This window comes from Oratosquilla oratoria, chromosome 30 (assembly GCF_046742065.1).
Source record: "Oratosquilla oratoria isolate Oo_2021 chromosome 30, ASM4674206v1, whole genome shotgun sequence".
Lineage (NCBI taxonomy): Eukaryota > Metazoa > Arthropoda > Malacostraca > Stomatopoda > Squillidae > Oratosquilla > Oratosquilla oratoria.
This window is the reverse complement of record NC_134806.1, coordinates 30,115,830-30,141,887: the sequence shown is the minus strand read 5'-3', so window position 1 is coordinate 30,141,887 and position 26,058 is coordinate 30,115,830. Positions and strand designations below refer to the sequence as shown.

At 39.4% G+C, this 26,058-nt stretch overlaps 1 protein-coding gene across 3 annotated transcripts in view; it reads left to right on the top strand.

Annotated features, from left to right (window-relative positions):
• Eb1 (microtubule-associated protein RP/EB family member 1) overlaps positions 1-26,058 on the top strand; it is a 34,321-nt gene that overhangs the window by 2,168 nt on the left and 6,095 nt on the right. For 2 of the 3 annotated variants that reach the window (XM_076212739.1, XM_076212737.1), the window contains exons 2-7: positions 17,047-17,211; positions 19,227-19,333; positions 20,731-20,790; positions 20,938-21,094; positions 21,772-21,884; positions 24,460-24,606. In XM_076212739.1, the coding sequence (XP_076068854.1) occupies positions 17,052-17,211; positions 19,227-19,333; positions 20,731-20,790; positions 20,938-21,094; positions 21,772-21,884; positions 24,460-24,606 (744 nt within the window). In that variant the 5' untranslated portion in view covers positions 17,047-17,051. The remainder of the gene's footprint in view (positions 1-17,046; positions 17,212-19,226; positions 19,334-20,730; positions 20,791-20,937; positions 21,095-21,771; positions 21,885-24,459; positions 24,607-26,058) is intronic. The other variant, XM_076212738.1, reaches the window with a different exon arrangement.

Genomic DNA, 26,058 nt, shown 5'->3' with positions numbered 1-26,058 from the left:
AAGAATGTATGAATTCATCGTACTTTCATTTCTTCGACCTCCGCCTCTACCAAAACAAATATGGCATCTTAAGTAGTCAAAGTGGTTACATTTGTTTGTTTATAGCTTTTAGCAACTTTTTCTATCATTGATTTCCACCAAGAATAACATGTATTATGTTGATGTATTATAAGTTACAAAGTTATTCAATTTTCTATTCCTGACCTAATTGTAGAGAAAGGTCATTCCTCAATATTCTTCTTTGAGAACCCACGGGAGCCATGATTTGCAGTCTCTGGGTGGGGGAGTTAGGTTTGGTGACAGGATTTGAACTAAGAATGAGGTTAGGATAAGGGTTAAGGGTGGGATCAGAATTAGGATCAGGACTGATTAAAATTGAGGAAAGGGAGGTAGTGATGAGTGATCCTATTTCTAAAAGTATCAAGAGTGGGACTATTAACTATGTGATATGAAGATGACTCCACTCTTAGATGATACATACATATACCAAAGTCTTTTTCCCCTTACATGGGGGTAGCCAAAAAGAAAAAGGCATAGAAACCACTCCCACCCAATCCATTTGCTATATATTCCACTCCCCTCCACCCTCCTCCCTTCCTCTTATCTTGGATGATGCATGGGGAAAATGAGTACTTGAATATGCTGGTGCTTGTTTGATATGTTCTTCCTGTTTTCCTATTTCTGTGAAAACATTATGGTTGGAGTCACCTAGTTCTAAGAAGACCCATACTTAGGGTAACCAATTTTTGTACTAGCCATCACATTTGTCAAAAATGAGTGGAGAATAAAAAAGTATGTCACAGCTAATATGATATCACTTCTGCAATGGAAAACATGGATTTGATCAGTATTTCCATCAGATTGGCAGCATTCTGTAAATCTTTCACAATAGCCTATTCTAATAAAAAAAAAAATAACTTAACCTAACCAAACCACACACCTTGGGAAGCCCTCACAATGGTGTTGTACTCATGATTGCAGTGATTATCTCATCTTGGTTTATTGAGCAGAGCATTCCAAATCATACTGGTAGGACATTCCTTTATGCTGTATTCTCAGACTTTAAAACCACCCCAAGACAGATCTGACTAGTGTAATTGTACTTGGTTTTTATTTTATTTACCAATTTATTTTATATATATATATATAGTATTATTCGATGGTTGGACCAATTCAGTTTCTTCACACTTGTAAGAACTCATGGAAACTGTCATTTGGTAAATCATTGTCATATCTGTACTAATGTAAATATAATTTGAGGGAAATTCTGGTTTATGTTATTGCTACTTAAGCAAGAAATTAGAGGTGCTGCAGCACTGCACCTCTGGATCTGACCATACTTTCCTCCAAGATGCCCATGAGGCCCGTCAATAGTAGACTGACAGTTTATAAGAAAAATTATGTAGATATAAGAGTATTCAAAAGTTTAAACCAGGTACTTTACTACTGTACAAGTTACTGTACATTGACTACTGCACAGTACTACCTCTCATTAACAGACTAAAAGGGGGGTAACGGTGTCCGTTGATGTGAATAATCCGTTGATTTGGAGTGGTTTTTGGGTGGCATAGTGATTGCACAGCACCAAAAACACCGCAAACACAGCTAATTAACATCCATTAATGAGAGGTCAATCTGTATTGTACAAGTACTGTACATTGACTCAGTTTTGTTTGGAAATTCAGTATTGCTGTTGTTAAATTGCAAAAATTTGTCATTGAAAATAATTTCTCCAAGACAAACATCTTTAAAGCAAAAAAGAAACTGAAATTGATTACCTGCCAAAAGTAAACGAGTACAGTTTACATGACATAAAACCTCTCTTGGAGCCTAGTCTTTTGTGACTATTAGTAATACACATGCTACCAATACCATAGAATGTTTCTCTGCCATATCACCTGGAGGCTAGAGTTATGTGAGCACACTACTCTATTAATTTTGCAAAATGCTTCATATAGCAACTTTTCTCTCTCCTTTCTATGGCAATAACATGCCAGAATATAATTTTCTATACTAGAGAGGGGTGTGTAAATTTCCCTACAGTAATCAATGTAAGGATTAATTGGAGTTTTAAGTAACTTTAGATTGCCTTTGGCAATGAATGGAGGAGTGGATGTGGAGGTAAAGTGTTAGAAAAAATTGTGGGTCAGTCGTAGAATTTCCCCACAACACTGATCAACTGTAGAATCTCCACCCCCAACTACACTCAGTTTTATAATTTCCCCCCTCACACTGATGAACTGTTGTTGTTGTTGTCGTTCCCTAGACTGTCTGTCCGAGCAGTCCCGTCTCCCCAAGGAAGGCCACAGCCGAAACTGGGTTTTCCCACAAATCCTTTATAGAGTGTATGTTGTGTTGTTCGCGTGCATGATTGTGTATAATGCAGTCTTCCATTATGTGTTGTATGGTATGGGGTGAAGTGTTACATCCTGGGCAGCTGTTCACAACACGGTCGTCCAGCCTCTTCTGGTAGCTTAGAAGTGCTGGGTGGTGACCGCATCGCAGTCTGGCCAAGTGGACTCTGTCCTTACGTGGGAGAGAGGATTCAGAAGGGTGGATATCAGGGGGTCTGGCATGCAGCAGTGTGTTGTCTTTCAGTGTGTTAATGGAGCGGTGAGTGATATGATTATGAATATGTTTCCGGAGGCTGGTATTCGGTGGTTGTGGAGGAAGAGAAGAGAGTATCTGTGTGTAATAAAGGACTTTGGGTGTAGTTTTAATGTTTCTTGGTGTGTGTGGGTGTTCTGCTATGTAGTGTAGCGGGTGTGATGTGTTTGTGGTGGCTGCAGCAAGTGTTTGTGTGCCTCTCATGTCGAGGTGGTCTTTGACTTTGAGGACTTTTGTTTCATGGTGTAAATGGTCTGTAGGTGATGTATTTGTGCAGCCTGTAATTGTTTTTAGGGCTTTGTTTTGTATGATTTGAAGGGTGTTGTGGTGTGTCTCACTGAGATTAGGAGCCCATGCAGGACTCGCATAATTCATCACTGAGCGTATGCATTGTTTGTATATTGTTATATTAGTTTCTTTGTTTTGTCCAAATGTTGTTCCAGTGATTGACTTAAGTGCGTTAAGTCTAGGTGTGCATTTGTTTTTTATGGTTGTGAGGTGTTGTTTGAAAGACATGGATGTATCGTATGTTACACCAAGAATTTTCGGTGTGTTTGTGTGTGGTATTAGAGTGTTGTTGATGTAGAGATGAGGTATGTATTTGTGTTCTTTTGTCCAGTTGGTGAGAAGTGTTGCTGTAGATTTGGTTGGAGCTATTTTGAGTCTGTTTGTGATGAACCATGTGTTGAGTGTGTCAAGGTAAGGCTGGATTATTTCTGCAGCTTTGTCTGTGTTACGATGTGTGCATGTGATTGTTATGTCGTCTGCGTAGGAAGAGATTTGTATTTCTGAGGTGTCTGGCGTGGGTAAGTCATGCATGTATAGATTAAATAATGTGGGGGATAGGTTTGATTAGGTTAGGTTATCTATCACAAGCCATAATTAACTGTAAAATTGTAGGATAGGTCATGTTACATATCGCAAGCCATGATCAACTGTAGAATGAGGACCCCAGCAAAACTCAATTGTACAATCTCCACCCCCAAGCGCACACTTGGGGGTGGGGGGGGGGTTCTACAAATGATCTGAAATTGGTACTTGAGAGATGAATCTATATACTGAAGGCCTCTTCCCCCTTATAAGGGAGATAGCCAGCCAAAGCACACACCCATTCCACTCCCATCCAACACCCATCATTTCCTTCTCATCTTAGCTCTTCATGGATGAAAGGTTATCCTTGTCTTCTGCTCACTGCCCAGGTCAGAAGCAGTGCAGCAAGACACAGCACATCCACTACAGGGCCACTTCATTTACAAGGCTACCCTTCCTCCTTGTCTCCTCATGCAAAAAATAGAGGAGAGGAATAAATCCCTTCCAACTGCATCAAAATATCATCCATACACATTCATTCTCCACCTACATCTGTCAACTGCCCTCTCCCTTCCATGCTCAATAGACATTCCCCTCTTGTTCAAAGCTCTTTTCACCTCACCCATCCATTTCATATTTGGTCATTCCTTCAAATTCACTCCATCTACCTCTGCTTTCCACATTTTTAGCAAAACTTTCCTTGCTCATTTTTTCCATGTACTCAAACCTTCCCAATAATATTTCAGCGGCCTTATCTACCAGCTCCCTTTCTACCCACACTCTCCTAACTCATTGCTCACTTTATCCAACCATGTAACCCAAACCATACTCCTCGGACACCACCCCCAAACACGTTTAAACTTTACTTTCTGCTTCTCTTGAATTCCAAGTCCTCACTCTATACAGCGTTGCAGGCACAAACACTCCTTCATATAATTTTCTCTTTGCATCCAGTCCTAGATACCCGCTTTTCATTATATTTTTCAATCCCCCAAGATATCTGCTTGCTTTCCTCACAACAGTTACCTCCACTCCCACTTTATCATTTCCTGCTACAAGGGAACTTAAATACTTAAAATTTTACACCTCCTCTAGCCTCTTCTAATTTGCTGCCATCTTCCCCTCTTACATCTTATCACCTTACTTTTACCCACATTTGCTTTCAACTTTCTCCTATCACATACCTTCCCAAACTGTCACTGCCTTTGACTTTCCTCTGATCCTGCCACAAGTGCAGTGTCATCCACAAATAACAGTTAGTTCACCTACTTCCCTCCTCTATCTCTAACCATCTCCAGTCCCCTGCCCACCATCCTCTCATTTACTACTTGTACCACCCCATCCATGTACACATTGAACAGCCATGTTGATGTGACACAACCCTAATACAGCCCCACCTTCACTTCAGACCGCTCTCTCACCATTCCAAATCCTGACACAAGCTCTACTACTTTCATAAAAACTCTTGTCCCTAGCAGTATTTCCCCCAATTCCATATATCTGCAATACCTCCCACAGTGCATTCCTGTCATCCCTGTCATAGGCCTTTTCTTAATCCATGAAGCCCTCCAAAAAAGACATACCTGCCTTTTTTCAAAGACTTCTTACAAATCTACCTTACTAAAAAAAAGTTTGATCCAAGCACTATGTACCTTTCCTAAACTCACTGCTCCTCACTAATTATTCCCTGTTCCCCTCCTAACCCTCTCAATTAAAACAATATGCTTTTCCAAAATACACTCAACAAATTGATCCCTTTTAAACTACTACATTCACTTTTGTCCCCTTTTCCTTAGTAAAGCAGAACTATATAGGTACTTCTCCAGTCTTCTGGCATACTTCCCTCCCATAGACATGCATGAAACTACCTCACTTGCCAGAAAGATGATCCCTTAGAATGTCAAAATTATAGGGGATGTCTTTGATGTGTCACATAAGGCGTATGAGGGAATGTTAGAGCAGAAGCTGAGAAAAATCATAGAGAATTTATTGGCATCTGCTCAGGATGCAGCACAGTAGAACAGATAGCAGGACAATTGCTGGTGGAGAAATCATAGGAATATGTCATTGAACAACATGTGTTTCTTGGATTTGGAGAAGGCTTTTGATAGAATGCCATGAGAAAATGTGGACTGCTGGCTGAAACAGGCATACCAGATGAACTGTTAAAAGCCATAAGAAGCACATACAGATGTCAGAGGTGATGGAACACCAGTGGATGACAAAGAGGTGTACTTTCACACCTCTTATTTATTTTGTATATAGTGATGGGACAAGTTTGACAACAGGAAGAGCAAACACGGTCTCACTTATGCACAGATAACTGCAGGATATCATTGCATAGTAGAGTGAGCATATTAGCAGCTATGAATTGAAGTTGAATAATACCAAATCAGAGTACATGACTGTGTTGATGCCATAAACCTGGAATTATTTGGATGGGAGAAGTTTACGTCACCAGAACAGATAATTTTAATTATTTTGGAAGTAGAACTTGACAGGATCTCAAAATATTGGATTTTTGTACCCCTTGCTCAAGGAAGTAAATATCCCAAAGAAAGTGAAAATGCATGCATAATGTAATCCTCAAGCCAATCCTGTTGTATGAAAGTGAAATGTGGATGCTGATGAAGAGGCTGAGGAGTAAGTTACAACTTGCAGAAATGTGTTGCGACTCGTTGCTCAAGAAAAAGAGATCACATCAGAAATGTGGACACAAGAAATATATTGGAAGTACCTCTGCTACTCACAATAGAGAAGAACTAGGTGTGATGGTTTGGGTATATGAAAAATATGCTAGAGGGAAGACCAATGTACAAGGTATTGGAGTGGATGCCAGATAAGAAGAGGCCACTTGGGAGGCTGTGTACAAGATGGAAAGATTCCATGGCATACATCATCGAGAGCAAGAATATTAGTTTTCAGCAGGTGGAGATAGTGTCTCAAGATCGGACACAATGGAGGTCATCTGCCATCTCTCAACCAACAGGCTAACCTAGGCCTATGGACATCAGGGCGTGATGATGGAGTGACCAGCCAGTCCATTGTAACTGTATCTCCCTTTTTCAGATACTGCATATGACATCCATCCAACTGTAGTGCCTTAATAACCTTCATCATTTTCAAAGCTCCTTTTACTTCATCTTTTCCCATATCTTTCATTTTCCTCTCCATCAGTCATTTTCTTAGTGCCTCCCACTGTCACAATCAATCCCTCCCTTACCTCCAAATTCAACAACTTGCTAAAATACTCAACCCATCTTCCCCATACCACCTTCACTTCCATTAAAGTCTATCCTTGTGCACCTTTCACCTTTTCCTTTCTACCGTGACTTTTCAAAAATATTTTTATTCTTTTCAAATTCTTGTCATACTCCTACTCAGCTTTACATCTGCTCCCCTATTTGCCTTCTATATATATTGTCTTGCTTCTTTCTTTTTCTTGTACCTTGTATGTTTCCCAAACATTACTTTGCAGCCAATCCACATTGCTTGCTTCAGCTCTCTCTTTTACTACCATCTTCACCTTATCCCACTCTCACTACCCTTCCTTCTATTCCCTCCCATCCTTCCTGTTCTACATATCATCTTTGCACACCTTGTCACGTCCTCCATGAAACAAATCTATCTCGCATTCCCCTGGTATTCCTTCTCCTTTGTATGAGGGAGAACTTGTACCCATGGTACTGTGCAGTGCAGACAATACAAGCAAGGCTCAAACAAGGAAAAAATAATGTAAAAGATAGGGGTGGATGAATGAAGCATTGATGTAGCCTGAAGAGATGTTCTTGGTTGTTCCAGTAGACAAGAAAGTGGGTCACAATATAATTGAGTAGTGTAGATAAATCAGCCCAGGCTGTCAGATATAGCTGTGGAGGTGGAGATGGTCGTGCTGCATTGCCTTTAATCCTTGAACCATGTTGATAGATGGGTGGCCCTTCATCCATGAAGTGTTGTGAAGTTTTTGTGCTTTGATTGAGCTACCACCTTTTAAGGGGAGAAAACCATTTGATATGTATATCACAAATCGTGTTACATGCTGTGAGATACACTTCATATGTATTTGTGTGTGTGTGTGCTTTTATTTATATATATATATATATGTGTGTGTGTGTGTGTGTATGTATGTATATATATCATGACATGACAGGTGTATAAATGGTAAGAATGGAAAGACACGATTGGGAACAAGAGACTTTATTCCTGACCAGTTTTGCCTTTGAGGTTTCTTCAGAGGTAATATTTACAGAGAATGAAATCATTGGTATTTATAGGGCAGTTGTTGTGGTTCATGAGGGATGCTGGGTGAGATTCCGTATGCTGCTTGGCTTGGTGGTCATGTAGGGTCATATGTGTGGCGGGCGGAGGTAGTAGTTTGTTTGTTTTGTGTGAGCAATTGTCTCATGGCGTATTTGGCGGCATGTTTTGCAAGCTTGACATCTCCTGTTCTGTTGTTGATGCAATCGTTGGTGTTTATATCGCTTCTAATGTTTTTCTTTGGTTTGTTTAGGTTTTCATGTAAAATGTTTGCTTGGTTCCATTGAGGTAAATGTTGTTTTTCTTCGATGTGGTTTACCCAGGCATTTGTTGTGTGGTGGTGATGGACATCAGCTTTGTGTTCATGTAGGCATTTCTATAATCCCCTGTACGTTTCACCATACTAGGCAAGATTGCATCCTGAGCAGGGGATTTTGTATAGGATACTGTAGGGTTGAGTGGGATTTTGTCTGTTATTTGTGAAGTCATGTATTTGTCATCCTTTATCTGATATTACTGTGATGCCTATGGGTTTTAATTACTTGGTTAGGAGATGAATTAGGTCCGATGATGGTGCTCTGAGGAGGATATTTTTATTTATGGTTTGTGGTTCTGAGATTCTTCTTCATCTGATTTTCTTAGCGCTGTGTTGGGCTTGGGCGATGATTCCCGTTGGTAAGTGAAGTGTTTTGAATGTAATGGTGATGTGGTCTATTTCATCTTGAAGGTATTCTGGGCTGTACATTCTTAGTGCTGTCAGGAAGAAACCTATTAGTATACCACTTTTAGTTCTGTCGCTGTGGGCACTGAAGTAATGTATGTAGTCGTTTTTGTTTGTGGGTTTTCTGCAAACTTTGAATTTTGCTGTATTATTGTTCCTGATGATTAAAGTGTCAAGGTATGGGAGAGAGTCCTGATTTTCTTGTTTGACTGTTAACTGTATACAGTCACTATCCGAGTTACAACGTACGCGAGTTACGACCACCCGTACTTACGACCACATCTAGCAGATGCCTATTATGAGTTTACTGTACATGTCTGGCAGCACAGCGCATAAGATAGTTGTGGCAACCGGCATCGCGTACGGCAGTTATGGCAGAGATGGAAAAGTTGCTATACACGTGGTTGGAAGATAATAGGCAAAGAAATGAGTGATGTTGCAAGCAGTGCAAAGTAAGGCTACAAGTTAATTTCACATGTTGAAAGAACATGCAGGTGAAGAATACGCTTCACATGAGTTCATAGTGAGTGCTGGGTGGTTTTGTTGCTTTCGAGAGCGTTACCAGGTTCACCACGTGTTGTTGAAAGGTGAGGCTGCTAGCAGTGATGCACCTGCAGCTAAGGCATTTGTGGAAGAGTTTGATAAATTATGGATGAAGGATATTTACGTACTTACGACTACGTCTAGCTGATGCCTATTATGAGTTTACTAATACGAATACACTATAATAAGTATTTTCTTTCTTTAACTTACCATATCATATTAACAACTAAGCAACTGAAAACAATACTGTATACAACTGTAGGAGAGAAGCCAAACACAGAGTATGGGATCCAATGTATTTAACGTTTTGCCCACCAGGGCTTCTTCAGAAATAACATAGTGGACAAACATCTGACTCCTTATATAACCCAAGCTTGCGGGGAGAAACGAACATAAAACTGGTGTTAAAAGAAATAATAATAATAATAGAGACTGAACAACTTCACACTAGGCTTAATGACCCCCTTATGGGTCGATAGCCTTAAAAAAGTCCACTATGTTATTTCGGGAGAAGCCCTGCTGGGCGCAACGTTAAATACATTGGATCCCATACTCTGCGTTTGGCTTCTCTCCTACAGTGCTGTTGCAGTCGTTGCTGTACCTATATCTCACACTTAGAATGGATTGAAATGGATGAGAAAAATAGATCTTAAAATTCACATATATTTAGAGTACATACAACAATTGAAGAATTAAGAAAAAATTATTAAAAGGAAACTACAATTAAAAAAAAATAAAAATGGTAAGCAAGGTTATATTTAATACATGTGTGTGTGTGTATACAGGTATAGTATATACATACAGTACCTGCATACATATATATACTGAAATACAGTACAGTATTAAAACATTAAAAAAAATAGAAAAAACTATAAAAAATGAAACTAAAAAGCATTGATAAACAGTAAACAGCTTGTATTTGATAGTATTCAATAGAAAAAGTTACTTAAAAATGCAACAGATTGATATCATGTATCCTAGAGTAGAACCCTCGTGTCGGCCATTCATCTACATACCTGAACTAGGTGGTGCCATCGGGGAGGAACTGTTTGTAGTTGTTTTGCTCTAGAATTTCCATTGCTAAGCAGGCGGCTATAGCACTGAGGGGCGATCCCATACTGACAACATATATATATATATATATATATATCTTTTTTCCATGTGCATGCTGTCTTGAAATGCCTTGAACCTGATTGGTGTTCAGTGATAGGATTGCATTCACGTGATAAAATTGTAGGAATAGTGAATGGGTGTATGCTTTGACTCAAGCTCTCTCACACACAGAGATACATACCCAGAATTATGAAAGGGATGGAAATTCTTGACAGATGACTTACTTAAGTGGGACAGAAGAAAAACAAGAGGACACAAGAAGAAACTTGAGAAGGACAGTTACAGAAAAGATCTAAAAAAGAATAGCTTCCCACACAGAATGATAGATATCTGGAATAATTAAATGAAGAAACCTTGAGTACTAAAACTATACATGACTTTAAGAACAAACTGGATGTGGAAAGATACAAAAGCGGGTCACTATGAGCATAGCTCTCTTCCCGTTAAATACAGCTAGGTAAATACACACACATTGACCATCTACAGAATCATGAAAGGCACAGAGATACTTGATAGAGAGGACTTACTTAACTGGGACAAGAGAAACATAAGATGACATGGAAAGAAAATAAAAAAACATAGCTATAGAAGAGAACTGAAGAAAAACAGTTTTCCACAGAGTTTTGGACACTTGGAACAAACTGGATAATGAAATAGTATGCGCAAAAACCATTCATGAGTTTAAATGCAAACTAGACACTGCGAGATACAATGGCAGGACACCACGAGCATAGCTCCCCTTCCCGCAAAATATAACTAGGTAAATACACACACACACACACACACACTGTTTGCCATATACATTAATGACATGGATGAAGGTGTAAAGTGTTATATGAATTTCTTTGCAGATGATGCAAAGATACTAAAGAAGGTAAAAACGGAGGAAGACTGCAACTCATTGCAACAAGATTTGGACAAAATCTGGAATTGGACTCAAAAGTGGGAAGTAAAATTCAATATCAGGAAATGTAGTATAATGGAATTTGGAAAGAGTAAAAACAGAATATCAAAAGATTACAAAATTGGTGGAGGTGAAAAAAGTAAATTCGGAGAAAGATCTTGGAGTGATGATCAGCAAGAACATGACACCGGATAAGCATATTGATAAAATACTCAGAGAAACCTACAATTTATTGAGGTCAATTAAAGTGGCGTTTGCTTATTTGGACGAGGAAATGATAAACAAAAATTCTAACTACAGTCGTACCTCGGTACTCGACCATAATCCGTTCTGAGGTGGTGGTCGAACACCGAAACCAATTTTCCCCTTATCACTGTCTTTCTTTGGACCCATTATTAAGGGCTAGAGCAACACGAAAAAGTTTAAATCTGGGAAGAAATACTCGAACAAACTGCGTACGTCTTACTCCGCTGGCGGTCTGAGTCGGAGTCGAACTGACGCTTACCCGCTGTTCGAGCTAGTCGAGTACCGAAAATCTGTTCGAGGTCCGATGCATTTTCTACTCGAATTTTTTGGTCGAGTATAGAGGCGGTCGAGTACCGAGGTACGACTGTACACTAATAAGACCAAAACTTAGTACACAGCAACACTATGGGCACCCAGTACCAAAAAGAATATGAAAAGATTAGAAAGAATACAAAGAGCAACAACAAAACTAGCACCAACTCTTTCTGAACTGACATATGAGCAAAGACTGTCCAAACTAGAATTACTAACTGTAGAACAAAGAAGGGAAAGAGGAGACTTGCGGACTATCTATAGAATAATGAAAGGAATAGAAGTCTTAGATAAGAATGACTTGTTAATATGGGATAATGGTAAAACAAGAGGACACGAAAAGAAACTAAAAAAAGGATAGTTACAGAAGAGATCTGAAAAGGAACAGCTTCCCACACAGAAGGATAGATACTTAGTACAAATTAGACAACGAAATAGTGTGTGCAAACACTATTCAAGATTTTAAGAAAAAACTTCATGCTGAGAGATACAAAGACAGGTCACCACAAGCATAGCTCTCTTCCTGTATAATACAACTAGGTAAATATTGGCAGAGATGGCAAAGATTGAACTCCAAAAAAAAAAAAAACTAAATCTTCGTGGGTTCAACGACGGAGTACCTGTGTTGTATTAGTATGTATACATATATATACCAAGGCTTTTTCCCCCTTACAAGGGAGGTAGCCAAAAAGAAAAAGGCATAAAATCATTCCCACCCATACCATCCCTAAATACACTCCACTCCACTCCCCTCCACCCTTCCTCTTATCTTATCATCCCTGCACCCTGTCCACTGCCCTGGGTCAGAGGCAGTGTCACAAGGCACAGCACATCCACAGTAAGGCCTCTCTGTACCCCCATGCAGAAAAGGAGAAGACGGGGAGAAATCCCATTGGGCTGCATCAAATTTTGCTCACACATACTACCTCACCCCCCATCCCCATCCATTCTACCTCATGCATCACAACATCATCCATATACAATCATTCTCCATTCACCCCTGTCTTCTGTCCTCTCCCGTCCTTCCTCAACAGACATTCCCCTCTTCCCCAAAGCCCCCTTCACCCCATCCATCCATCTCATCTTAGGACGTCCCCTCATGTTCACTCCCTCCACACCTGCCTTCCATACCTTTTACTAGTCTTTCTTCATTCATTCTTTCCATGTGTCCAAACCATCCTAATACTCTTTCATCAACCCTATCTCCCAACTCCCTTTCCACCCCTGTTCTCCTCCTCACCTTATTTCTCACTCTATCCAGCCTAGTAACTCCCATCATACTTCTCGACACCTCATCTCAAACACATTCAAACTCCTTCTCTCTTCCTCTCTTATGTTCCATGTTTCTGCCCCATACAGTGCTGTTGCCACAATCACTCCATGCAATCTCCTCTTAGCATCCATTCCCAAATGTCTATTTCCCATTACACTTTTTAATCCACCAAGGCATTTACTCGCTTCTCTCAATCTACATTCTACCTCCACCTCCACTCCACCTTTTCCTGCCACATTTGCACCCAAGTATCTAAAACTATCCACTTACAGTCGCTCTCTCTTAATGCTCACTTCCAGCCTGCTGCCACTTTCATCCCTTGTACATCTCATCACCTTACTTTTACCCACATTTGTCTTCAGCTTTCTTCTTTTGCACTCTCCCAAACTCTGTCACCAACTTCCTCAATCCCTCCTCCGATCCTGCCACAAGCGCAATGTTGTCCTCAAACAGCTGGCTCACCTCCCACTTTTCTCCATTTTCTTTAACCATCTCCAATCCCTGACCCACCACCCTTGCATTTAACTCTCTCACCACCCTATCCATGTATGAATAGCCAGGGCGACATAACGCATCCTTGACAAAGACCCACCTTTACCTTGAACCACTCACTCTCTCCATTTCTAATCCTGACACATGCTCTACTACTCTTGTAAAAACTATTAGTAGGGAAGGGGAAAGCTCATGGTGTAGTGGGAAGGTGAAGAAAAAGGAGAAGGGGAGGGATTACTGAGGAAAATGGAAGGAATTGAGCAAGGGGATGAACAGGCCCCGGAAGTCGGAAGGAATGTCAACAAGAGATGTGCAGACGACAGAGGTAAAGTCGAAGAGATTAGTAAAAATTAGAAATATAGATAAGAGCAGCACAATGGAAGGTGAAGATAATTATTTCCATGGATTTAATGAGGGAGGAGATGACAACCTCCTCAAATAGCAAGTCTAGAGGAAGAACTAGCAAAAATGAACAAACAGTGGGAAGTTAGGTTCAGTCAACTTACACTGATTACACAGAGTTGATAAATTGTAAGAACTAAAGAAGGAGAACCAAAACTTAAAGAAATAGAAGAATTAAAAAGACAGTTAAAAGAAGTAAAGGATGAGAGTGAGGAATTAAAGTGGAATAATAAAGAGAATAAAGAGTCCATAGAAAAAGATGTGGTTGGAAAAAGGTTCAGGAAAATAGCAAAATTGAATTTAAAGATATAGTGAAACAACAGATGAAGGAACACACTAAGGACACAGTTATTAAAGTGATGAGAGAGAAGGAGAATATAGTAAGAGACTTAGCAGATAAAAAGAAATGTATAATTATGTTAGGAATGGAAGAGAAACTTAATCCAAATAGGACTACAGGAGAAAGAAAGAGTGAACAGGGTACTAAGAATATTTCAAGAAGGTGAACAGGAATTAGGGAAAGAATTTGAAGAAATATATAGACTTGGGAAATACAATGTAGACAAGACCAGACCAATTAAGGTTATATTCAGGTCACAAACGACAGCAGAGAATGTCTTATCAAAAGCAGAAAGTGATCAATACAAACAGGTATGGATAAATAGAGATGAATAAAGAGGAAAGAGAGGAAGAGAAAAAGAATCGAAGCTAGGGGGGGGAAATGAGAACAGAACAGAGTCAGAAAAAGAGAAATACTATTGGAGAGTAGTGAATATGAAAGTGAGAAAATGGTTCATAGAGAAAAACTGAAAACAGGATGGAGGTAGCAGAAAATTAGAAGTGTCCTTCACAAATATAGATGGATTGATAACAGGCTTGAATGAACTGAATGATTACCTGATGGAAAAGGAACCTGACGTAATGGGAAATGTAGAGACAAAATTGAAAGGTCATTACCACCCAACAGTGTAGGACATAGTGCATATAATTATTGGATTAGAAACAGAGAAGTAAAACAAGGTGGTGGAGTTATGCTCCTGACTAAGAAGGATATAAATATGAGGAATGTTACATATGGAAAGATTAGTGGAAATGATCATGATGGAAATAGAGAACAGGAAGAGCCAGAAGTTTGTGGTAAATTATGTGCCTCCTAAAACGGCTTTGTGGGAAGAGAGAGAACACAAGAATATGTTAGAAGACACAAAGATAACACTAAGAAAATGGAAGATGGAGGAAGAATAATTATAATAGGTGACTTTAATTGTAAAGAAATCTGCTGGTAAGAAATGACAGTGAAAGGTGGAGATGACCTATGGGGAAATGTACTATTTGATATGATTATAGAACACACAATGACACAGTGGATACAAGAGAATACTAGGTATAGAAATGAGGAAGAGCCATGGAGACTAGACCTACTAATCACATCAGAACCTGAAATAGTGGACAAGATTGAATATAAGACAGCACTAAGTAAAAGCAACCACATATTAGTAGAACTGAAACTAAATGAAAAAATACATGAAAAAAAAACAAGAAAGGGAAGAATAATGTATGGAAAAACAAATTCTGATGAAAAGAGAATTTTTTCAAAAGACTGGGAAAAGATATACAAAGAGGAAACAACAGTAGAAGAGAAATGGAAAATTTTGACAATTTATAATAGCTAATACTTATTTTGGGAGAATTCATTTTGCAATGTCACGAGTAGGTATGATGAGAAGAAGAATGCTGAGGATACTTCCTTGTGGGACTCCTTGTTAGGTACGTAGTAAGGATAGGGTTGTTCCTGTGTGTATATAGAAAGATCCATGGGTTATGAAAGTGGGAATAGCTCCTGGAAATCTTAGGAGGTAAAGTTTATGTAGAATCCATCAATTCCAGACCATGTCATGTGCTTTTTTTCTAAGCCAAAGAATACAATAGTCATGTTTGTTGGTAAATGTGCTGATTATCATTCCTGTTTGCACAAGGATATCTGTTGTGCAAAGTCCAGGTCCCCAATACATATGCACAAGGCAAGGAACCAAGAAGCCTCACTGGTGATGTGCCAACCCCATTCATCATGACATACAAAATGTGTACTTACAATTGACTACAATACAAGGAGCCAGAAAAGTATATCGTATACAAAAAATTGCAAAGTCTGTATACAATAAGTCAGCCAGATGTCTGGTCATTTCAACTATCAATGAGTTTGTTGTCTTTAATAACAGTGAACTGTGGGAGAAAATTCCATAATGATATATTCCTAACTGCAAAGAAACACTTGCAAATATCAAGGTACATTCTGACATGAGGCTATTGATGACCCTAGTTTGTAAGTGTGATTGAGGGGTGATTGTCTGGAGAAGTTTAGTACTTTCTAGGTTTAGGGAAGGGGACGAGGATAGTTTCTCACCAAGCAGTTGGGAGGGTGCCTTCTGTGTGTATTCTATTGAAGAGGTTTAACATAAAGAATGTTGCTGTTGGATGGAGGTGTCATACAATGTCAGTGTGTTATCTGGACCTGTAGTAGTTTTTTTTACAGTTTGAGAAGGCATTAACTTGATTGTAGTACACAGTACAGGAGCAATTCTTGTGGGGTTCCATCTCCTACTCTAATTTATCATAACTAGCCTCAAATTCCTGTGCTGTTCCAACTTAATCTAAATATTTGATTTCCAGTTATCATATTTATATTTTAATTCATGTATTGTTCAAGTCTAGGCTATATCACCTAAACTACTCCAAGTATTTATGCATCTATATAGAAAACTGTATTTCTTTGTATACTTTAAACATGTGGTCTATGGACTGTTGTGGTCTTTTGGGGAGTGTTGTGTAAAGTCTCATGGTTGCTGTGATTCAAATGTAGTCTTTTGGAATATTAATTTGGATTCACAGTTTGGCTTGGTGTTAGGGATGCTGATTTTACTATCTCAGATCCTTAGGAAAGTGAGGATATAGTTTGACTAGATTTGAAGAAACCTTGAGGGGGGATGTGAAAGTGCTATTCTCTCTCTCTCTCTCTCTCTCTCTCTCTCTCCTCTCTTCTCACTCACTCCCACTCTTTCCCTCCCTCCCTCCCTCCCTCCCTCCCTCTAGAGTATATTGAGTAAAACATACAACAAGAGCATCAGCAGTCACATCCTGCAGTGCAACAAATGGTATTGATTACTGGCTGGTACTTGTTCAAGAGCCAAGGTGCAAAGGGACCCTTCTGGTCACTTAATGATCTTTAACTCGTCATTGGGTGACCACCAGCCCTTGCCAGCTCGAGGTTTAGAAACTTAATTTCTTCAAGTGTAGGTAATTATGTAAGGTTATCTTGTACTGCTTCCTTGTGATTTGCAAATTTTAATAGAATTCCTTTCTTTTCAGAAAATATGGCTGTTAATGTATTTTCAACCAGTGCGACAGTGGAAAATCTCAGTCGGCATGAGATGCTTAATTGGGTCAATGACTGCTTGCAGTCCAATTTTACCAAAGTTGAACAGCTCTGCTCTGGAGCTGCATATTGTCAGTTCATGGACATGCTTTTTCCAGGTTTGTACTCTTGGTTAGTTGTGCATTTGTGTATATACACACACCTATACACACTGGGAGGTCACATGTGTCAGACCTTATAAGCTTTTACTTGAGTGATTGATATGCTGTAAGAGAGGGATGGCTGGGTGGATTGTGTGTACCTCAACCTAGAGAAAGCTTTTGATAGTGTCTCACAATCAACTTTTTGGAAATTGGAGGATATTGGTGGACTAAGAAGCAAAATACTCAAATGGCTGAAAGATTTTTTTGAAGGTAATGTACATAGGACAGTACATACATACATATACCATTTTTTTTTTTTTTTTTTTTTTTTTTTTTTTTTTTTTTTTTTTTTTCTTTTTTTTTTTTTTTAATCCCTTACTTGGGAGGTAGCCAAAAAACAAAGGCATAGAAACCACTCCCACCCATTCCATCCTCGACATACTCGACTCCATTCTGCCCTCTTCCCTCCCTCTTATCTTGGCACTTCCTGAAGCTTCATCTTCATCCACATTAACCTTGAAGAAACCTTCCACTCCACTACACGCCTATCTCTTCACTTACTAGTATAGCCACCCCTTCTCTCCCTCGTCCTCTCTTCATTCCTGAGAACCTCCCAACTACACTCCCAAACTCACACTCACCCCTCCCTTTCAACTTTGTTTCACTCAATGCCAACACGTCATCTTCTCACAAACATACTGCCTATCTCTTCCCTTTTACTCTCATTTGTACCACATCCATACACATTAAAAGACTGAAATCTTAGGGTACTGGTTGGAAAACTCTTAGACCCTCTTATGACTTTACTTGTTTTTTAGGAATGTCCCCTTTGGGGCTACAGGTAGGAGGATTCCTAGTAAGTGGGAAGACTTGGTGGCAGCATTCTTTTTCCCCCACCACAGGGTTAACTGAAGAAAGTAAATGAATTTTCAAAGAAGTAGTACAGGACAGCATAACAGTCACAGTATAATAAAAGTGTCATCATTTCTCAATGAACAGAGATTTCCTATATCACAGACAAAATGATGTGTGGTTTTTAGCAGGCAGACAGTGTAGAGTAACCCAAAATAATCCAAATCTCTGGGAAAAATACAGCAGTAAAATTTAACTGTCAAACCCTCCCATGAGAAATGATCCCAAAAACTAGGGATTATTTTTTATATTTATGTCCTTCAGTCTGCACGTAAAAGATTATCAGTGACAACAAGAAGAAAAAGCTACCAAAAAATCACTCAAAGGCATGGGCTTTCGACAACAAAAAGAAATTGTAATTGGTCTACAAGCAGTTCATAAGATCCAGACTCAACTACCCTTCCACAGTGGTCAGCGAAACAAACTATATTAATTATAGTATTGAGAATGATTCAGGATGCATCAAAATAACCTCAATTGAACACATGACTCAGAAACCAAAATTCTTCCCATAAGATACCATGTCAAAATTGTTGGAATATAGTTTTTTGATAGAAAACCCTGAACCCTACTCGCTCATCACGTTACATCACACAAATACAACCAGCAGAAAAAAAAACACCAGCAGTACACTACTCAAACATAAAAACCTGCCATGTATACCATACACCCACACCCAGATCATGAACAAAATGTCTTCAATTCAGAACGCCAAACTCAACGCTCCACCAAACCTCCCCTTAACATTAGCTCCACAGAAATTTCCCTCTCAAAAGAAACCAGGCCCACATTAGTATGCTTGCACTTAGGACACCATCCAGTCCCAGCACAGAATAGACCTGACCATATAATCAAACTGCCCTAGATACAGAATTCACTCTGAGGACACTGAGCACCTACGCTGCCCCACATTAACTATCCCTGGACAACAACACAATATTTCTTACCTAAGTGATCAATGAGCATGTCAGGTGGCTATTGCCAGTTACCTTGGGTTTCCTGCAAGAGACTTGGGGCTACAGGTTGGTTGATTGAGTGATTTGTTATTTTTGTTGATTGTTAACACCAAAAATTGATTGTTATATCCATACATTTTATATTTGTTTTTAATTTTACAGGTAGCCTTGCCCTGAAGAAAGTCAAATTCAGCACAAATCTAGAACATGAATACATAAATAATTTCAAGCTTCTACAAGCGTCTTTCAAAAAGATGCATGTTGACAAGGTAAAAATATCTTTAGAGATTTTAAGTTACATGTGCATGATATTTTAAGTGGAAATGGATTCTTTGGGTAAAAATTTCGAACATCTTTCTTTCTCCTTCCCACCTCTCAGTCTTCTTCATTCTTCGCTCTTCCTCCTCTCCTATCATACTCATACTTTCCACTCTTAATTGTACTGCCAATTCATCTCTGGTCCATCCTTCTCATGGAACAGGTCATCTTAGTCTGTACAGCCAAGCCTTGTTATACAATAGTTCATCTGTACAATCTTATGGTTCCATTGCCTTTTTCCTGTTTGCTCAACCAGATTTTGCTTATACAATTCCTTGCAATTCCCAACTTTTCAGCTAAACCTGTATGCAGTTCTACAGTATGTTCATCCTGCAATCAGTATTATAGGAATGAAACCCAATTGCATAATGAGGTTTACCTATATATTCTTCTCCAACTCTTACTGCCTCTCATTCTTACACATCTTTTGCTTGTTTGACATCTTGACCCTAAGTTCTTATACTCGTATCTTCACTCTCTTCAACCATCCATCTTTTCCTTGATGTGTTCCTTATTTTTGTTCCCAGCACCACAGATTCATGGATGTCCCAACTCCTCAGATTCATACGTATTTAGAGGCTACATTCTTGCCATGCTCAATTTAGAATGAAATGGATAGACTCTATGGAAAGAGTGGATGTTCAGGGTATGTCAGTAGAGCAAGGAAGGTAGTTCATGAAATGGGAATGTATGACTAGAGATTGAGTAAATAAGTGGATGACAGCCCAAAAGGTTGTACCCCACATCTATTGTGTTGGTTTGGTTTGAAAATGGGATTAGAGGGAAGGAGTGAGGGCACCATAACCATGGGGATAAACCAGCTTTGGATGTTGGACTCCATGGCAGATAAAGTATGCCTTGTGAAGTGTGAGGCAAGCAACCCTTCATTTCTGAGGTCCTAGGATGGTAGGAGTGATAATAATAATTGTTGCTTTGAATTTCAAATACCAAATCCTGCATCTTCACAGTGGTTGGCAACCCATCCATAGATCTCTGGGAAGAGACTATTTCTATGTTGTATTAGTGTGGGATGTGCTGCGTCTTGCTACATTGCTTCTGACCCAGGACAGTGGGCAAGATGCAAGGAGGATCCAAGAAAAGGGAGGGAAGGGTTATGAATGGGAGTGAAGTATGTGGGGATGTAATGGGTGGGAGTGGATTTATGCCTTTGGCTTTGGCTACCTCCCTCCCTCGTAAGGGGGAAAAAGCCATTGGTATATGTATGTAATAGTGTAGGACTGCTTCTGTTTCCTTCTTGATCCTCTCAACACATTTGGGTAATTATGATTCACTTTGAATCACATTATAAATTCATTGCCTCAAATTACCTTGACTTGTATTTTGACAGATTGTTCCAGTGGACAAATTAATTAAAGGAAAATTTCAAGACAATTTTGAGTTTCTACAGGTAAATTCCTCCTTTTGCTTTAGAAAAGTACATTATTGTAAGGAATTATTTAAGTATAAGTGAACTAAATTTGTGCAAGTAATTGAAATACTAATGTAACCAAAGCATAAAACTTTGTTCACACATAAAAACTTTTAAAATCAACAGTGGTTCAAGAAATTTTTTGATGCAAATTATGATGGGAGTGAATATGATGCAATGACCATGAGAGGAGGAGAACTTCTGGGTGATGCCAGAAGTGCAAATGGTGGAAGTTTTGCCAGGAGACCCCAGCCACCCAAGCCTATGATGAGCAGGCCTACACGTAAGTTACTTATGATTGTATTTTCTGGTTGCAAAGACAATGACATACTTGTTTATAATTGCAAATAAATCTTGATGATATAGCATCTCCCTTTCCCTCTTTTTCTTTTTCTTGCCTTTTCTGTTCCCTCTCCTTCCATCTTCCTCTCTTGCCCTCTGTCCTTTCCCTTAGCTTTCTTCTCTGCTTTCCTCTTCACACCTTCCTCTCTGCATTCCTCTTCTCCCCTTCCTCACTGCATTCCTCTTCTCCCCTTCATCACTGTTCCTGTTCTCCCCTTCCTTACTGCATTCCTCTTCTCCCCTTCCTCTCTACATTCCTCTTCTCCCCATCCTCTGTGTTCTTCTTTATCTTCCTTTCTACATTTCTCTTCTCCCTTCTTCCCTGGATTCTTTTTCTTCCCATCCTCTTTGCATTATTCTTTCCATTTTCCTTTGTCCATTTCTGTTTCACCTTCCACTTTCACCTTCCACTTTCTTCCTCTTCTCCCTTACCTGATTTTTTTCTTTTTTTCTCCTTTTTCCCATTCCTTTTTGATTTCCTCTTCTGATATCCTCTTCCTCACCTTTGTCTCTTACTATTTCTCTCCCATCGTGTTATAGCATAAGGACTATGTGAATAGATCTATTATAGTTTTACCTTATAGAATACCATGGAACTCTCAGCAAATTTTTAATTAGGGATGTCTGAACCTGCAGCTAGCCGCTCAGCACCAACTCGTGTTGCCACTAGGCCAATGGGCACCAACAGATCTCCAGGAAATGTAGCTCAAGTGGAAGAGCTCTCCAGTCAGGTGAGTTCCCATTTGTTTGTATAAATTGCTCTTTTGTAATACAATACTCATACAGTAATATTCAGTAATAGAATACTTGTACAATATATGTTTTACTGTGGGGTGTGAAAATTAGATCAAAGGCCATAAGATGAAATTAGAAAAAGACTAGTTGTTTGAAAGATTTTAAGAAATACAATTTTTCATACAGGATTATTGTTTCATGGGATAGTTTGGATGAAAGAATAGAACAACCAAATAACATGGGACAATTTAAGTTCAGAATTAACCAATTACCATATGTCTTGTCTTGTATATTAAAAGTAGATAAATACATATTGTCTAGATTTTCATTGTATCCATAGTTATGGAGAACCAGGCTACCAATGCACATTAGAGAAGTACAAGTATATGGACTATGGTATTGAGTGATGTCCAAAAGGAGGTTTGAAAAAATTCTAGATTTAAATGTGTTCAGGAGAAAGGACAATGCATCATCAAATCATTATGTGGTGGAAAGGAAATGAAGAGGGGATATAAGATAGAGAAGGAGAAAGTGAGGGAAGCAGAGAGATGCTGAAGGTGAGCAAATAAAATGAGGACAAAGAACACCAGGCGAACCACAGAATTATGGAATGTATATCTATCTCTTATACCAAGGGCTTTTTCCCCTATACCAGGGAGGTAACCAAGTCAAAAGGCACATAACCCCTCTCATCCACCACCCTTTCATCTTAGCTCCTCATGGAAGATCGGTCATACCTGTATTCCACTGCCCTGGGTCAGAAGCCATGCAACAAGACACAGCACATCCACTGCAAGGCCACTTTACTTAATCGGCAACCCCGTTCTCCGTCCTCTCATCCAGGAAAAGAGAAGACTGAGAGAAATCCTGTCAGGCTGCATCAAAATATTATTCACACATAACCACTCTCTAACCCACATCCCCTCCCTTCCTTACCTTACAGTATCACCTATACACAGCCATTCTCCACTCACCCCTATCTCTTGCCTTTTCCCTTCCTTTCTCAATGCCACTTTCACCCCATCCATTTATCTCATCTTCAGCATCCACTTTTGCTTTCCACACTTCTTTTATTAATTTTGTTCACTCATTCTCTCCATATATTCAAACCATCCTAATACTCTTTCATCAACCCTATCTGACATCTTTACCACCCCAGCTCTCTTCCTTGGCTCCTCATTTCTCCACCCTTGTAATCCCTACAATACTTATCAGACATTCCATCTCAAACACATTCAAACTTTTCCTCTCTGCCTCTCTTAAATGTCTCTGCCCCACACAGTGCATTCAGCACTGTATGGGGCAGAAGTATGGAATGTATATACATATACCAACAGCTTTTTTCCTCCTTACAAGGGAGGTAGCCAAAAAACAAAGGCATAAAATCCACTCCCACCCATTCCATCCCCACATACTCCACTCCTGTTCACCCCCCCTCCCTCCCTCTTATTTTGGCCCCTCCTGGATGATGAATCATCCCTATCTCACCCACTGCCCTGGGTTAGAAGCAGTGTAGCAAGACACAGCACATCCACAGCAAGGCTGTTTCATTTAATCAGTTACCCCCACTCTGTCCCCTCATGCAGAAAAAGAGATGGGGAGAAATCCCTTCAGGCAGCATTAAAATATCATTCACACTTACTCCCATCCCCAACTCATGCCCTTCTATGCATCACAGCATCATCCATACACAACCATTCTCCACTTATCCCTATCTTCAGACACTATAGAAATACATACATACATATACCAAAGGCTTTTTCCCCCTACATGGGGGGTAGCCAAAAAGAAAAAGGCATAGAAATCACTCCCACCCATTCCATTTCCTATATATTCTACTCCCCTCCACCCTCCTCCCTCCCTCCTATCTTGGCACCTCCTGGATGATGGGTCATCCGTGCATCCTGTCCACTGCCCTGGGTCAGAAGCAGTAATTGACTTTTTTGTCAGATGCAACAAATGTAGATACTGTATATGGGCCAATATGGCAACCTTACAAAATCTGAGTAAGCATGAAGCTATTTGCCAATATATTTTGTCTGCATACACCAGCAATGTCATCAACCTGAAAACAAACAAGCAGTGATCAGTCTATGTGCCTTTATACAATATAGCCATGTGCTGTACATGTGTTTGATGGACTGCTATAAATGGTTTCCTCCAAGTATATCCATCATGATGTGGTTTAAGTGAAGTGGCCTTGCAGTGGATGTGCTATATCTTGCTACATTACTTCTGACCCAGAGCTCCATGAAGAGCTAAGATGAGAGGGAGGAAAGGTGGATAGTAGCGGAATTGGTGGGAGTGGGTATGTGCCTTACATGGCTACCTCCCTGATAAGGGGGAAAAGCCCTTGGTATATAGATGGATAAAATCTTTAAATTTGATTAATTAATTATTGCCTCAAGTTTCACTAAGTGGTTAAGTCTTTTGGTTCTCCCATAGATCTCTAGGAAGAAATTTTGGACTATTGTCTGTGCTGGGACTGTTTATTTTACTGGCTGAATGTGGTAAAGGTGGGGTACCCATCATTGCTCCCCTTTCAGAGTGATAATCTTTTTTTTTTTACAGTTAACAGAGTTGCGATTGACAGTAAATGGACTAGAAAAGGAACGAGATTTCTACTTTGGAAAACTACGTGAGATAGAGGTCTTGTGTCAGGATGAGGAGGCAAACCCTGCAATGCAGCGTATTCTGGACATCCTCTATGCAACTGAGGTAAGTTACCATTGTGGCATTTTATGTATATATATATATTTGGAGGGTGGAGGATGGTATATATATGTATATATATATATATATATGTGTGGAGGGTGGAGGGGTGTGGAGTGTATTCAGGGATGGAATGGGTGGGAATGATTTTATGCCTTTTCCTTTTTGGCTACCTCCCTTGTAAGGGGAAAAAACCCTTGGTATATGTATGTATATTAATGTATGTGTGTGTGCATGTGCAAGAGAGCACAAGGTGTGATGAATTGGAGAGTAGGAAACAGAACCCAACGAGTGATGCTTCTTTCCTCTACTACAGTTAGGTAAACACACACACATACACACAGAAGATATAGAAATGGCTAAGGTCATGAGCAAACATTTCAAGTCAGTTTTCACTAGAGAAAATGTTGGCACTGGGATGAAGGGTGAGAAGAGAGATTCCCCATATGGGGGAAATAATAGCAACACAAGCAGAAATAATGGACCAAATAACAAACCTTGATGTTAGGAAATCACACAGTCCAGATGGAGTTGTAAACTGGATACTAAAGGAAGAACTGGTAGGCAAAATATACAATTTAATAAGATGCTCACTTAAAGAAGGAAAAATACCAGAAGACTGGAAAAAAGCCAACATCTTACCACTATATAAAGGAGGAAGCAAAGAAGACCCAACAAATTACAGACCAGTATCCCTCACAAGTACCGTAGCCAAAATTTATGAAAAAGTTATCAAAAATTGATGGACAGAACATCTGGAGGAGAACAACATACTAAACCTGAAATAGTTTGGATTCAGACAGGAAAGAGCGTATGCCACAAATATGATCTATTTTTACTCAAGACTATTAGATATAATGCAGAAAAGGGGCTGATGGGCTGATGCTGCTTTCTTAGACCTACAAAAAGCTTTTGATAAAGTGCCACATAGAAAACTATTTAAAAAACTTAAACTCATAGGAGGGGTACAAGGTAAATTACTGGAATGAAGGATTATTGCATGGAAGAAAAATGAGTACGTTCAGAGATAAGGGTATTTGGGAAGAGGTGATTAGTGGAGTTCCACAGGGATTAATACTGGCTCCAATAATGTTTGCTATTTATGTGAATGACATGGAAGAGGGTGTGGACAGTTACATGGGCTTCTTTGCTAATGATGCAAAGTTGAGAAAAGTGAGTACTGAAATAAACTGTGAGTCGCTGCAGAGAGATCTGAACAATAGCAAAAATATGCAAAAAAGTTATCAAAAGTAAATGGATTAAACATTTGGAGGAGATCGTGCCACAAACTTAATGTGCTTTTACTTGAGGCTAATAGAAATAATTCAAGAAAGGGACAGATGGACAGATTGTGCCTTCTTATATTTACAAAAGGCATTTGATAAAGTACCACACAAAAAGTTACTTAAAAAAAAAGTAAGTGAAATACAAGGAAAGTTATTAGAATGGATGAAAGAT